The 13,385-nt window shown below is 38.5% G+C and overlaps 1 protein-coding gene across 1 annotated transcript; it reads left to right on the forward strand.

The window, feature by feature from the left end:
• The first annotated feature begins 546 nt into the window (after positions 1-546).
• Positions 547-13,179, forward strand: LOC102746125 (cyclin-A1). Its single transcript, XM_081813127.1, is given in 4 exon segments — positions 547-625; positions 11,813-12,055; positions 12,058-12,109; positions 12,156-13,179. Coding segments are annotated over 4 exon segments (1,398 nt in total).
• Positions 13,180-13,385: the final 206 nt, after the last annotated feature.

Here is a 13,385-nt window from a genome sequence, read left to right on the forward strand (position 1 = left end):
GAGCATGGCTATCTTTCCATTTACTTGTGTCTTCTTCTATTTCTTTCACCAACATCTTGTAGTTTTCAATGTGAATAGCTCTTTCACTTCCTTGTCTACATTTATTCCTCAGTATTTTATTGCTTTTGATACTACTGTGAATGGGACTGTTTTCTTTCTTTTTTAGATATTTTGTTATAGTATATAGAAATGCAACTAATTTCTGTATGTTGATTTTGTATCCTGCATCTTTGAATTCATTGATTAGTTCTAACAGGTTTTTATTGGAATCTTTAGGATTTTTTTCTATATAAGATCATATTATCTGCAAACAAAGATAATTTTACTTCTTTTTAAAAAGTATTTGGATGCTTTACTTCATTGGCCTCTCCATGGGCTGCCTGAGTGTCCTCATGTCATGATAGCTGGGTAACTCCATCAAAGAAAGTGGTCCAAAAGAGGGAGAGATAAAGAGAAAAGGGAGTGGGGGGAGAGGGAGAGTGAGAGAGAGAGGGAGCATACCTAAGATGAAAACCTCAGTTTTTATACCTTAGTCTGGAAAGTGACATGCCGTCACTTCTGCTGGATGCCGTTGTTCATAGAGACCAGCCCTGGTACAGTGTTGGTGGGGTGATTACACAAGAGGGTGAGTATAAGCAGGTGGGGCTCCCTGGAGGCTGGGATCCACGGTATGTATGTTAGCCAGAAGTAGCAGGGTATTTGTTTTTTTTCACTATCATCATGCAATTGTCAATGTTTATTTTTCTTTCTCAACTCTTTGATTTCTAGGTTATTAGTCTTTTATAAATAGTACAGACAATTTACAAAAAATATTTTCCTTGTTGGTCACAAATATTTCTAACTCCACTTTTCAATTTCAAAATGACCTCAAGGTTTTTCTACAATTTAACCAGCAGATGGAGCATGAAAACCTGACATTTTAATAACTACTTTTCATTAGGTTACATGTAATACAGTCTTACGGTTTTGAAAGTGGCCTTAGCACTGGTTTAATCCTCTTCTACAGATTTAAAAACAGTGTTCAGAGATAGTACTAGAATCCGGGTCTTTGGACTTCCTGCATTTCCCTCTAAACCACCTGCTTCTATTGGAATCACTTGATGTTGACTCCTAAGAGCACTGAACTAAGTTCATTTCTGTTATTCACTCAGCTCCTATTGTGTTGAATTCATGCAGAAAGGAATAAGACAATCTATTTCCTATAAGAGATTACAGTTTGGTTGAAGAGAGAGACAAGTAATGAATAATTTCAATGCAAAATGCAATGATACCTTAGGATTTAGGGCTGTGATGCCTAAGGACCATGTCATGGATATTCAGATAAGGAGATCCTGGGCACACAGTATCTTAAAGAATTAGCAGGAATTATCTAGGGAGAGTAGGGTTTGGGTGATAAAAGGATACTCCTGGAAGAAGGAAAACAGGAGGAAAGATAGAAAGGAGGGAGGTAGGCTGGTGTCTTTGGGAGACAAAGTAGTTCCATATTTCTGGTCTGCAAAAGAAAAATTAAGGCTAGAGTCACTCAAATTTACTGAATACCGATTGAACTGTCACAATTGGTATGACAGCCAGCCCTATAATGACCTTGGAGTAAATTGGAGACTTTGTTTTTTTGGGGTCAGGCAATCATTCAGTCAGCAAATAATTCTTGAAAACCTGCTATGTGCCAAAAGCACTGTTCTAGGTGCTGAGAATACAGCAATGAATAGCAAAGATGAAATCCCTCTCTTACATGGGAGCTGCATACTAAATGAGAGGTTATAGGTCAAGAGACGATGATAAGGCCTTTGAAGAAAAATAGAGCAAGGTAAGGGAGAGAGAGTTTGCTGCACTGGAGGAGGTATAATTTTAAATGAAGTCGTTAGGGTAAGCCTGATTAAGAAGCAAAGACCTAAAGGAGGTGAGTTGTGGTTTAACAGATTGGTTGATAAGATCATAGAAGTCTTTTGAATTATAATGTGAAGAACCAATTATCACAAGTGGAGCAGAAAGAAGGACTATGAATTAGGAATTTCACAAGAGACTATATATACCATTGATGCAATATATTATACATAAACCTGTATCTTACAGATACACACTACACAGAGAGTGAGCTTGCCAATACACTGATGGCCAGATGAGGGCCAAAGTCTAATTAATGATCCATGTTTCCTGAAGTTCTTCTTAATGCTACCAAAGTTGTGAAATGGATACTTTGGAATTCCATGCCCATGTTTACCTATTGCTTTGTTGATTCATACTTCAGTTTATTCATCTGACATTTGTGAGTGTTGGTTAAGTTCATAGCACTGCACTGGGTGTTCCCCTGTGCATATCCATGGCAAACAAATGGATTAGCTATATTTGGATATATTTCAAGGCAGATTACAAAAAAATATTCAAGACTTTTTACCTCCTTTACCTATGAAGATTGTGTATCATATTAGAAATGAAAAATGTAAAGAAGAGTGTTCCTTAAACTTAGACCAGTTTGTCCATATATATATATATATATATATAAAGATACATTGAGCACCAACTCTATTTTTTCATAGTCCATGAAAGATATGGAAAGATTTTTATTCATGTCTTTGAGGAGCTCACAATATGGGGCAAATCAATAAGTAACCATAATAAAGTTTCACATATTCTCTTTAAATTAATGTTAAAATTAAATTTAGTTTTCTCTTCCTTTCTCCCTCTCAAAACTCCATGAAGGGCAGAGTCCGTGTCTTATTTGTTCATTACTGTGCTTCTAGTTCTTGCTAAATGTCTGGCACAAATATTTGGTGAAGGAATGGTAGACTTTTATCTGAATTATTTTCTTTGTTCATTATCTACTTGAAAACCCCCACATAAATCAGTCTGGGGTGGTTTAGGTAAATCACTGTGTTATGTACTGTGTATATACGCAATCAGATGATAAGGGTGGTAATTGTCCTAATTATTCCAATGCTATTTTTCTTACAATTGTTTAATTTGAGCAGGCTAGGCTTGCTAATTACTTTATAGCCAAGTGGAAAATCACTGAAGGACATGCCTCTGCCAAGGTGGGGGGAAGGGGATTGAAAAGCTGGCTTTCAGGGTTCCTCTTTGTCTTATGATTTATGAGTCTTTAACTGCCAATCTCCCTTGATATGTAAATACTTGCTCTTTCTATGTTGATAAATCAATTAATTTTATTTGTGTGTTTTATGGTGTAATATACCCTTAAGACACCATATTATATCGACACCATGGGGATAAATTTGGAGAGACTTAGAAAAAGTCTATTTTTTTATGATCTCTGTGGGATTTGCTGCTGATGTGGTAATTTGGAAATCTGATTTTTTTTTTGATACCAGAAACATTATCTCTACATTAAAATGACAAAAAGAGAAAAAATTCAGTCATCACTGGATCCTTTCTTTCTAATTCCATACTACAATTTGGGAGTCACAAAGGGCTTCAGAGTCGAAAATAACTACTTCTGAATTAACTCATAAGTCACTGACCTAGACTTGAACGTGCATTTTGATTTTTAACGTATTCTTATGGGGATATTATTGTTTAAAGAGGAAATTGGATATTAAAATACTTTTGTCTTTATAGTTTTTAGAACCAAAAATAGACTTTCATCTTATTAATGAAATCATGAAAAAAGATTTATTTTATTCTTAGGCTTGTCAACTTTTTGCTGAGAAGTGCTTTATATGTATGTGCATGTATGTGTAAGAGAGAGATAGATTAAAAGATTATCAGGTTATGACAATTATGGGTTAAGTGATGAAATGTCTGCATTTTAGTACTCCTTTATTTTTTTCTTCCAACAAATATTTTTTACACTGGATTGCCAAGGCAAGGTAACAGTAACTATCAATGCAAAGATTATTCCCCCGTTTCTGTGTAGTTTTCTGGATGAATGATTTCTGATTTCTCTAAGTAGGCAGGCTTGACTTTTTTTTCTAAGTCATAGTACTGGAATAGTGATGGACTCAGATGTGCTATGAAGTTTTAATAAGCCGAATATCTGTGTTTTCTGAAATGATTTCCAAGTACTTCCTTTGGGATGGAAATTATTTTTACTCTTTAGATGACTTTTACATTGATTTTCTTTGACTGTCCTCTTTAACAATGGCCAGGCAATATTTACTTGGCAATATTTATTTCCTTTACAGAGGAAATAAAACAATAGAATATAATTTTAGCTAGAAAGGATTTTAGAGATCTCTCATTCCTATGGCTCATTTTATGGAAGAGGATTGTCTTAGTCCGCCTGAGCTGCTATAACAAAATACCATAGCCTCGGGGCCTTAAACAGCAGACATTTATTTCTTACTGTCCTGGAGGCTGAGAAGTTGAAGATGAAGGTGCCAGCTGATTCAGTTTCTGGTAAGGACCCTCTTCCTGGTTTGCAGACAACTTTCTTCTTGCCATGTCCCCACATGCTGGAGGGGGTGAGATCTCTCTCTTCCTCTTCTTCTAAAGCCATAATACCATCATGAGAGTCCCACCCCCATGACCTCATCTAATCCTGATTACCTCCCAAAGGCCCCGTTTCCAAATGCCATCACAATGATGGGGGGTCAACATATAAATCTGGGGGGGGGACACGACCGTTCGATCCATAGCAAGAATCAAGAGAATCAGAAAGGCCAAATGATGTGTTTAAGCTTGTACAGTAAATTAATGGCTGAAGTAAAACTAGAAGTCATATTTTATTATTCTATACATTTTTTATTATACTCTTAAGTCATTTACTCATACTATAGATTTTCATTTAAACTCACAAGAGCACACTAAGTCAATGAATATCTAATATTTATTCCATCCCCTGATAAAAGGTGCATGTCAATGCTCTAAACTTTTGTTTTGATGGAGAAGTTAGAAGTTGCAAATGTGCTCCTGGAAGTCATCACGATTCCTGCTGTTACATCTGTGGAAACATTTTCTGTTTGGGAGCTGTGACAGACCAGATAGTTCCTCCAGTCCCTTCTCAAAGTTTCTCCCCTTAATGATAACAAACTTCAGGAGTAAAGATAGGCATGTCCTGCAGGCAGATGTGTTGATGAGCATACTAGGTAAGAGGGAAAATTGGAGAATTTATCTTGATTGGCAGGAAATTCAGCCAATTATGTAGCTCCATTAACTGAGGTAGTCTTTTTTTTTTTTTTTTTAGATTTTATTTATTTATTTATTTATTTGAGAGAGAGAAAGAGAGAGAGAGCATGAGAGGAGGGAGGGTCAGAGGGAGAAGCAGACTCCCTGTCGAGCAGGGAGCCCGATGCGGGACTCGATTCTGTGACTCCAGGATCATGACCTGAGCCGAAGGCAGTCGCTCAACCAATTGAGCCACCCAGGCACCCTAACTGAGGTAGTCTTAAGACTGGGCTTTACTACTGAGTAATGAGAGAGACCTTGGAAGATGAGAGGCCATCTTGGCTCAACTGGGCTCCCTACTGAATCCAGTCAAGTGAGTGTCTCAGTGACACAATGTTGTGCAGATTAACTGCCCTGTTTCTTTGTGAGCCTAGTCAACTCACAGAGTCATGGGAAGTAATACATCATTGTTGTTTTAGGTCACTAAGTTTTGAGATGATATGTAATATGGTACTTAGTTTGTGAAAGTTGTGTGTTGGCCACATACATTTACTCTTCTCTGCCTTGGAGTCATCTTTATTTTACTTCATACTTTATTTTACTTCATAGATTGAGCCACTTACTCTCCCAATTCCTGCACTAAGATAGCAGTACATAAACCATCCTCACATGACCACACTGCTCATTCATAAGTGCTCAGCCATTAGCTGCCTCTTTTTCTCTCTTCCCATCACTGCCAAGTGTCTACAGACAATCAGTCTGGAACTTAGACACCTCAGTTGGATCCCAGCCACCTATGTCATTACCAAGTTGCAACTGTCACATAGAACCAGACTTCTGCCTTGATCTCACACTCCCTAGTCTGCCCCCTTTCACTGTCTTGGACTGCACATTCCTCCCACTATAACCTAGCTGGTGGTTGGAGTACCAGTTTCCTGCCTAGCTCCTAATGGTCTTTGTCCTTAAGAACCATCCTGTTGTCAGCCCCTAACAGTTAGAGGGGAACAGAACAGAAGAGTTTGTCAAATACATGGTTAAACTCTTCAGGATGAGTAACAGTGTTGTAGAGTAGAAAGAATGTGGGCTTTGGAGTCATACCGACCTGGTTTATATGCTAGACTGCCATTTATGAGATTGCGATTTTTTGGCAAATTTCTTGGTCTGTTTAAGATTCCATCTTCTAATTTGTGAAATAGGTATTAAGTCAACACATTGTAGCTGTTGTTAATTTCTGTCATATAACACTGCCCCTGCAGCTCCCTTAGCTCCCCATCTTTGCCTGTGCTGGAAAGACTTCTTTCTCTCTATCAGCACACATTGTAGGTTCCAGCCTGCCTCACACTCAAGCCAGTATTGTATAGATAGAGTTTCCTAAGACAAACAAGCTACATGATAGTCCACCAAAAAGATAGTTGAAAAGCCATGCTTAATTGATTCCTTTTAGGTCTTCTGCTGGATTTCCTTTAGACTTGGGCTGATTTTCATTAGATCTTGTACACAGGAGCATGTTTTAATTTACATGTCTGCTCTACTATTTCTCATTTTTTCTACCATAATCTTTTGAGTTAACAGCTTTAATTGAGGTTGCAAGGCAACGATACTCTGTAATTTTGGATTGTTTCTAAATAGGGTGCTAATTGCTTTATAATTTTCCCTTTATACCATTAAGGACCTGTGTGTGTGTGTGTGTGTGTGTGTGTGTATGTGTATACTTAAGGACTAATCTATTATACAAACTATTAAAACTTGGGGTACAAAAAACAAATAGAATCTATGATTTTGTAAATGAAACCAACACATTTTGATGCAGTACTATATTCTGCAAGTTGTTTTAATTGTATAGGGGAAGATAAAAGACTTTTGGGAGTGTTTACTTTATTTTAACTCCAGAACTGTATTACTCTTAATGTACTGGACACCCCACTGACTGGGAGTGGTGCAGAAGGAAGGATGCAATATGTAAATACACTAATCAGATCAATGCAAATCATAATAATACATTCCTTTATGGTCTGGGAGACAGCTGTGTAAAAGTGATTTTCATTTTCATAGGTTTGGGTGAAACTCTTTAGCAAATCCTACCTCCTGATTCTGTGATTCTAGCTCTGTTGTGTTTTATTTTGATTATTTTTCCCTTTTGGTTTTTGTGGGACTACATATGGTGAAAGTTGGCATTTCAGGCCTCAGTGGCTAGTTTTATTTTCTTCTCTTTGTGTCCAACTGGTTTTGGAACTTTTGTTTCCAATAACAGCTACAAAACCACATGAGCGGAGCTTTTGTGAGGTTTTCTGCGTGACCAAGGTGGGGTTGGTGATGTGACAACTGTCTCAAAGATTTTCTTAGGAAAGAATGGATCATCATCTTTGGAGAAAGGATTTTTTTTTCCCTTTAAAAGATCCAACAAATTATTTCAGTTTACCAAACTTGATGCCATCATTTCGATGTTTTAATCAGGTCAAAACTTCTGGCTACTTGCTTATATGGAAGATATATTAGTACCATTATAAAAGAAAAAATAAAAGTCAGATATTCCCATTTCCCTGGGATCTTAACAGAGCTCACAGAAAGAAGGAAGTGTTGCTAATGGGAATTAAAAGAAATCAGAACGTTCTTCTGAGTTATCATAAGTCAAGGGGAAACTAAAAGGTGAGGAAAAAAGAAAAATAACCTTGTTCATCAAAAGTTTAGAATTTTTAGTCATTCAAAATAATGAAAAGTAAGGGTTTGAAGCATTGTGAAAGCATTTCAAAGGGAAGGTACAAGTTTAGTGGTGAAATTGCATAATCCCTAAAACTGAATTTTAGAAATAAACTTTTGTTAGATCTTTCCCTCCTAAGTGGAGGAGCCCACAGCAATCTCTAGGGAATAAAGTACCCAGACCTTTTCAGATCACTCTGAAAGGCAGTTTTAGTAAGGTGAGTTGTTCGGGGGTGCCTGGGTGGCTCAGTCGGTTAAGCATCTGCCTTCAGCTCAGGTCATGATCCCAGGGTCCTGGGATTGAGCCCTACATTGGGCTCCCTGCTCAGTGGGGAGTCTGGTTCTCCCTCTCCCTCTGGCCCCGCCCCTGCTCATGTGCTCTCTCTTTCTCTCCTCTCAAATAAATAAAATCTTAAAAAAAAATAAAGTGACATGTTTGGCACAAATCTATAGGTTCCTCTCCTCTCATTTCCTGGGGGAAGGTAAATTAGGAGAGTGCGGGTCTTTCTTGCTGAAACTTTGGAGGAATCCTCTGGGTGTAATTGTTCCTAGAGGTAGAAGAACGGACAGAACAGCCTGACTTAGTTTGCAGAGATCAGATGCTGATAGATAATTCAATCTGCTGAAATAAATGTCCATTGACATCACCACAACTACCTCCTCATGTACATTTCTATCTACATGTCTGCCTGTCATATGGATAAGAAACCAGAAAGTTCTACTTATAACAAATATATTTAGTACTTCTCAAAAACAGATCCCCAAGACACCAAAGAGTAGGCAGGAATGAGGGTACATTGAATGACATCATTAATTGGTAAAGAAGAAATGAGACACAAGACTAAAAAAATACTTTGGAGTTCCAACTCCCACTCAACCTCTTCTGAAGCAATCCACTTCTCTCTCTACCTACTGCCACCACCATAGTCCAGGCCAGTGTGAGTTCCAGTCTGGATTAGTATGATAGTTTCTGACTGAATTCACTCATGTTCTGCCTGCCCCTACCCCTATCCAATATCTGCACTGTTGCTATTATCCTTCGGCTCAACATCTTTCAACGGCTCTGTACTGTCTGTTGGATAAAATCTCCTTGTGGTCTCACAGGCCATTAGGACCTTCCTGATTTATGGGCTCTACCTCACTCCTTAGAGTGCTTAGAGCACTCTCTTTGCTTTGGCTCTAGCTTTTCTGTCTTATCAGTCAGATCTTTTGCATTAAGGTTTTTTTGCCTTTTCTACCTTTTATCTCCTTATTTTTTCCTCTTTCACCTCTTCCCCAGTAGTAGTTCTTATGCCTACAAAACAAAACAGTAAAACACCCCAAAAACCTAAACAAAGAAATAAGATCCTATGGCTAGAGGATTGGTGATGAGAGACTTCTTCTGAGGCCAATATCAAGGTTATGCTTCCATGATGATCATGAGCTGTTTGTCTAATGTTAGGCAGAAGGCTCCCTCACTCAAACATTTTATACTTGGTCTTGGAGAAAGAAAGTTTAGAGCAACTCAACTAGGCAGGAGGAACCATGGATGAGATTCTTTGGAAGCCACCTGAAAGCTCCCTTTAGGATTTCCTTTCACATCAACTGGGTGAGTTTGGCATCTCAGTGAATCCCTGCTCCAACACACATAATTCAGTTTGAGCAATGGGTGTAGACACCTTACACAACTTCACAAATCAGCGAGGAAGCCTGAATAAATGGCAGAGATGTTTTCCTCTATCACATCCAAAAACCTAAACCTATCTATCACAACTGAACCAGAGATCAGATCTTGTTCATCTTTCTGATCTTCCTGCCTCAGGCTTATTCTTCTTCTGTGAAGCCTTTCTTTTTCTCACTCCTCTGTAGTCTTCTAGCACCTTGCCCATACCCCTCTTAGACAGCAGTCATCACAAGCTATTTGCTGATATGTCTGTCTTTCATAAAAAATCTAACTACTGCAGGACAAGCTTCACTGAAGATAAGCTCATAGTAAGAGCACTTTGAAGAATTTGAGAAAAAATCTGCTGTGAAAGAGAGCTAGTAGACATCATACCTGGGAGAATTAACATCCCAAAATTGAAGACCAAAAAACAATCTTAAGAAAACTACAAATTACATATATTTAAAAAATATCAAAGAAATAAAGAATTAAAAATCAGACAAAAGACCAAGCTGCTTGTGAAATCCAAGCAGTTTTGAAGAAGAACCAAATTAAGCTTCTGGATATGAAACTGTAATTGTAAAAAAATAAGTTCAGTGGGTGGGATAAATAGCAGATGAATGTCAATTAAAATGGGAACCAGAGAACTGAAAGATGGAGTTGAGTAAATTGCCCAGAATACAATAGAAAGAGAAATAAAATGGTTTTAAGAAATTATGAAGTGATGTTAAGATATAAAGAAGATAGAATGAAGGGATAGAATCAGGTATTCCAGAAAGAGAAAATAAAAGACATAGGGGGAGACAGTATTCCAGGAGATAATGACTAGGGAGTTTTCAGAATTGAAGAGGGATATGAACCCTCAAATTCAAAAATCATAATGGGTGCCTAACACCAAACCCAAATGAACTCCCATATACAAACAAACATAAAAATACATAACCACACTAGAATGTATTATGGTGAAACAAACAAACAAACCAAGAAAACCCCACAACCCAAAAATGAAGTCCAGAGACAAAAAGAGATTTCTTCTAGAGAGGAATATAGTTAGGCTGACAACAGACTTCATATTAATAGTAGTACTACCAATAGACATTGGATGAGACTAAAATCACATATCTAAAAAGTGCTGAGGAAAAGCAACCCTCAATCTAGGATTCTTTTTTTTTTTTTTTTAAGATTTTATTTATTTATTTGACAGAGAGAGACACAGCGAGAGAGGGAACACAAGCAGGGGGAGTGGGAGTGGGAGAAGCAGGCTTCCCGCGGAGCAGGGAGCCCCATGTGGGGCTTGATCCCAGGACTCTGGGATCATGACCTGGGCCGAAGGCAGACGCTTAACGACTGAGCCACCCAGGCGCCCCTAGTTGGAGAATTTTAAAAATGAAACTAAAATATTGACAATAATTTGAAATCAGGAGGCAGTGATAAAATCAAGACATTAAAGAAAATGTTCCAGGGACCTTGCATTGATTGGAAGAAGGCATTTGAAATAGAAATATGTTATGTAACTCAAAACCAATAGAAAAGGTGGATGAAAGAAAACTGGATGAATCCAGTAAAAGTAATCCATGGAGAAAGATGAAAGTTAATCACGCAAAACAAAATAGATGGTTGATATAAATCCAAAGAGATAGAAGTATAAACAATTAAACCTTCCTGATGATAAATAGAGATGATCAGATCGAGTTAAAAATCAATTGTAAATTCTTTGGTTTGTAAAAGCTGGGAAGTTCCATTAAAGAGGTTGATTGTAAATTAAACAAAAACAACCCTGAAACTTCAGGGCTCCTATTTGGAGATAAAATGTCATGTCATTTTACCAAGAATAATAATCTCTGCTCCTCCTCCCCCCAAAAATCATGTATCAATTTTCAAATCAAAGGTAGATTATAAATTTTTTTTTCACAAATGATATGATTATCTACAAGAAAGCCACAAAGAATCTGAAGATTAACTATTATAAGCATTTAAGTGTTTATATCAATTTGCATTTCCATACGTATGCATAAACTGAAAGTGTAATAATAAGAAGAAGGTAGCATTTACAATAGCGGAAAGAAAAAAAAGTGAAAAAGAAAAAACTAAGATACCTCGGAATAAATCTTTTTTTTTTTTAAGATTTTATTTATTTATTTATTTGATAGAGAGAATGAGAGAGAGAGAGAGAGCATGAGATGGGGGAGGGTCAGAGGGAGAAGCAGACCCCCCTCTGAGCAGGGAGCCTGATGCGGGACTCGATCCCGGGACTCCAGGATCATGACCTGAGCTGAAGGCAGTCGCTTAACCAACTGAGCCACCCAGGCGCCCCTCGGAATAAATCTTATAACATATGTTCAAGATCTGAATAGAAAAATTATAAGGGGTCCTCAAAAAGATATTGAAGAGTGCATTTGCTAATTGTTTGAGACTTATATAAAGATATAAGGCTGAGAAGAGTGAGGCCCGCTCTGCATTCTGTGGAGACTGAGGGTCTGCATCGCAGCAGCTCCAAGAACAGAGTAGCCCTAGCTCCAGTGCCTCGAGGTCCTGATGCCTGTCAGATGATAACCAGACCCCAGCTCGGTCAGGATCCCCCACAGAGAACAGTGCTGACTGAGAATGGACAGTACAGGAGGACCTGTGGCCAGGGGATCACAACAATCAGGTGTTTTCTGGATCAGAAAATGTCTTCCCTCCAGCTGGAAAGAAAGTGCTCTCACTCCAGGAGCCAGCTAAGCAAGGATTTGCTATCTACATGGATGAGATACTGCATGGTCCAGGTGCCAGCCAAGCAAGGATTTGCTGTCTACCTGGATGAGCCCGAGCAGAGGGACAGAGACAGCTGTACAGGGAAAGAGGAGATGGCATTTGAGGATGTGTATGAGGTAGACACCAGCACACTCAAGTCAGACCTTCACTTCCTGACGGATTTTAACACAGTTTCCCCAATGGTGGTAGATTCATCTCTCCATTCCCAGTCTGCAGATGCATCAGATTTTGGTACAGATGTGTTAAATGTGACTGAATATGTTGAAGAAATTCATCAGTACCTTAGAGAAGCTGAAATAAGACACAAGCCCAAAGCACACTACATAAGGAAGCAACCAGACATCACAGAAGGCATGCGAACGATTCTGGTGGACTGGCTCGTTGAGGTCGGCGAAGAGTATAAGCTTCGAGCAGAGACTCTCTACCTGGCTCTCATCTTCCTGGACAGGTTACTTTCATGCGTGTCTATTCTGAGAGGGAAATTGCAGGTTGTAGGCACAGCAGCGATTCTTCTGGCTTCTCAATATGAAGAAATATATCCACCTGAAGTAGACAAGTTTGTCTACATAACTGATGATACTTACCCAAAACGCCAACTGCTAAGAATGGAACATCTGCTCCTGAAAATCCTGGCTTTTGATCTCACAGTGCCAACCACCAACCCGTGTCTCCTTCAGTACTTAAGGAGACAAGGAGTGTGCGCCAGAACTGAGAATCTGGCCAAGTATGTAGCAGAACTGAGTCTTCTTGAAGCTGACCCATTCTTGAAATATCTTCCTTCATTGATAGCTGCAGTAGCTTATTGCCTGGCCAGCTATACTGTGAACACCCACTTCTGGCCAGAAACCCTTGCTGCATTTACAGGCTATTCATTAAATGAAATTGTGCCTTGCCTGAGCGAGCTGCATAAAGCATGCCTTAATATATCCCATCGATCACAGCAAGCAATTAGGGAGAATTATAAGGCTTCAAAGTACATGCACGTGTCTCTGATGGAACCACCTGCAGTTTTCTCTCTGCAGTAAGTTTCCTACAGAAGCACTTTCAGAACTTCACCTCCAGATCAACTGAATTCGTCTTAACTTTTATAGGTTTCTGCAGGTTGGGTCAACTAGTGTTGCTACAAGATAGATGCCATATTTTTAAAAATGTAAATGTGGTTAGGTCCTCTTAGACATTAGTAACTTGTAGTATCATCTAACATTTTTTAAAGAATAAACAAACAACTTGC

This window comes from Leptonychotes weddellii, chromosome 2 (genome assembly GCF_054177405.1).
Source record: "Leptonychotes weddellii isolate Sample4059 chromosome 2, ASM5417740v2, whole genome shotgun sequence".
Classification (NCBI taxonomy): domain Eukaryota; kingdom Metazoa; phylum Chordata; class Mammalia; order Carnivora; family Phocidae; genus Leptonychotes; species Leptonychotes weddellii.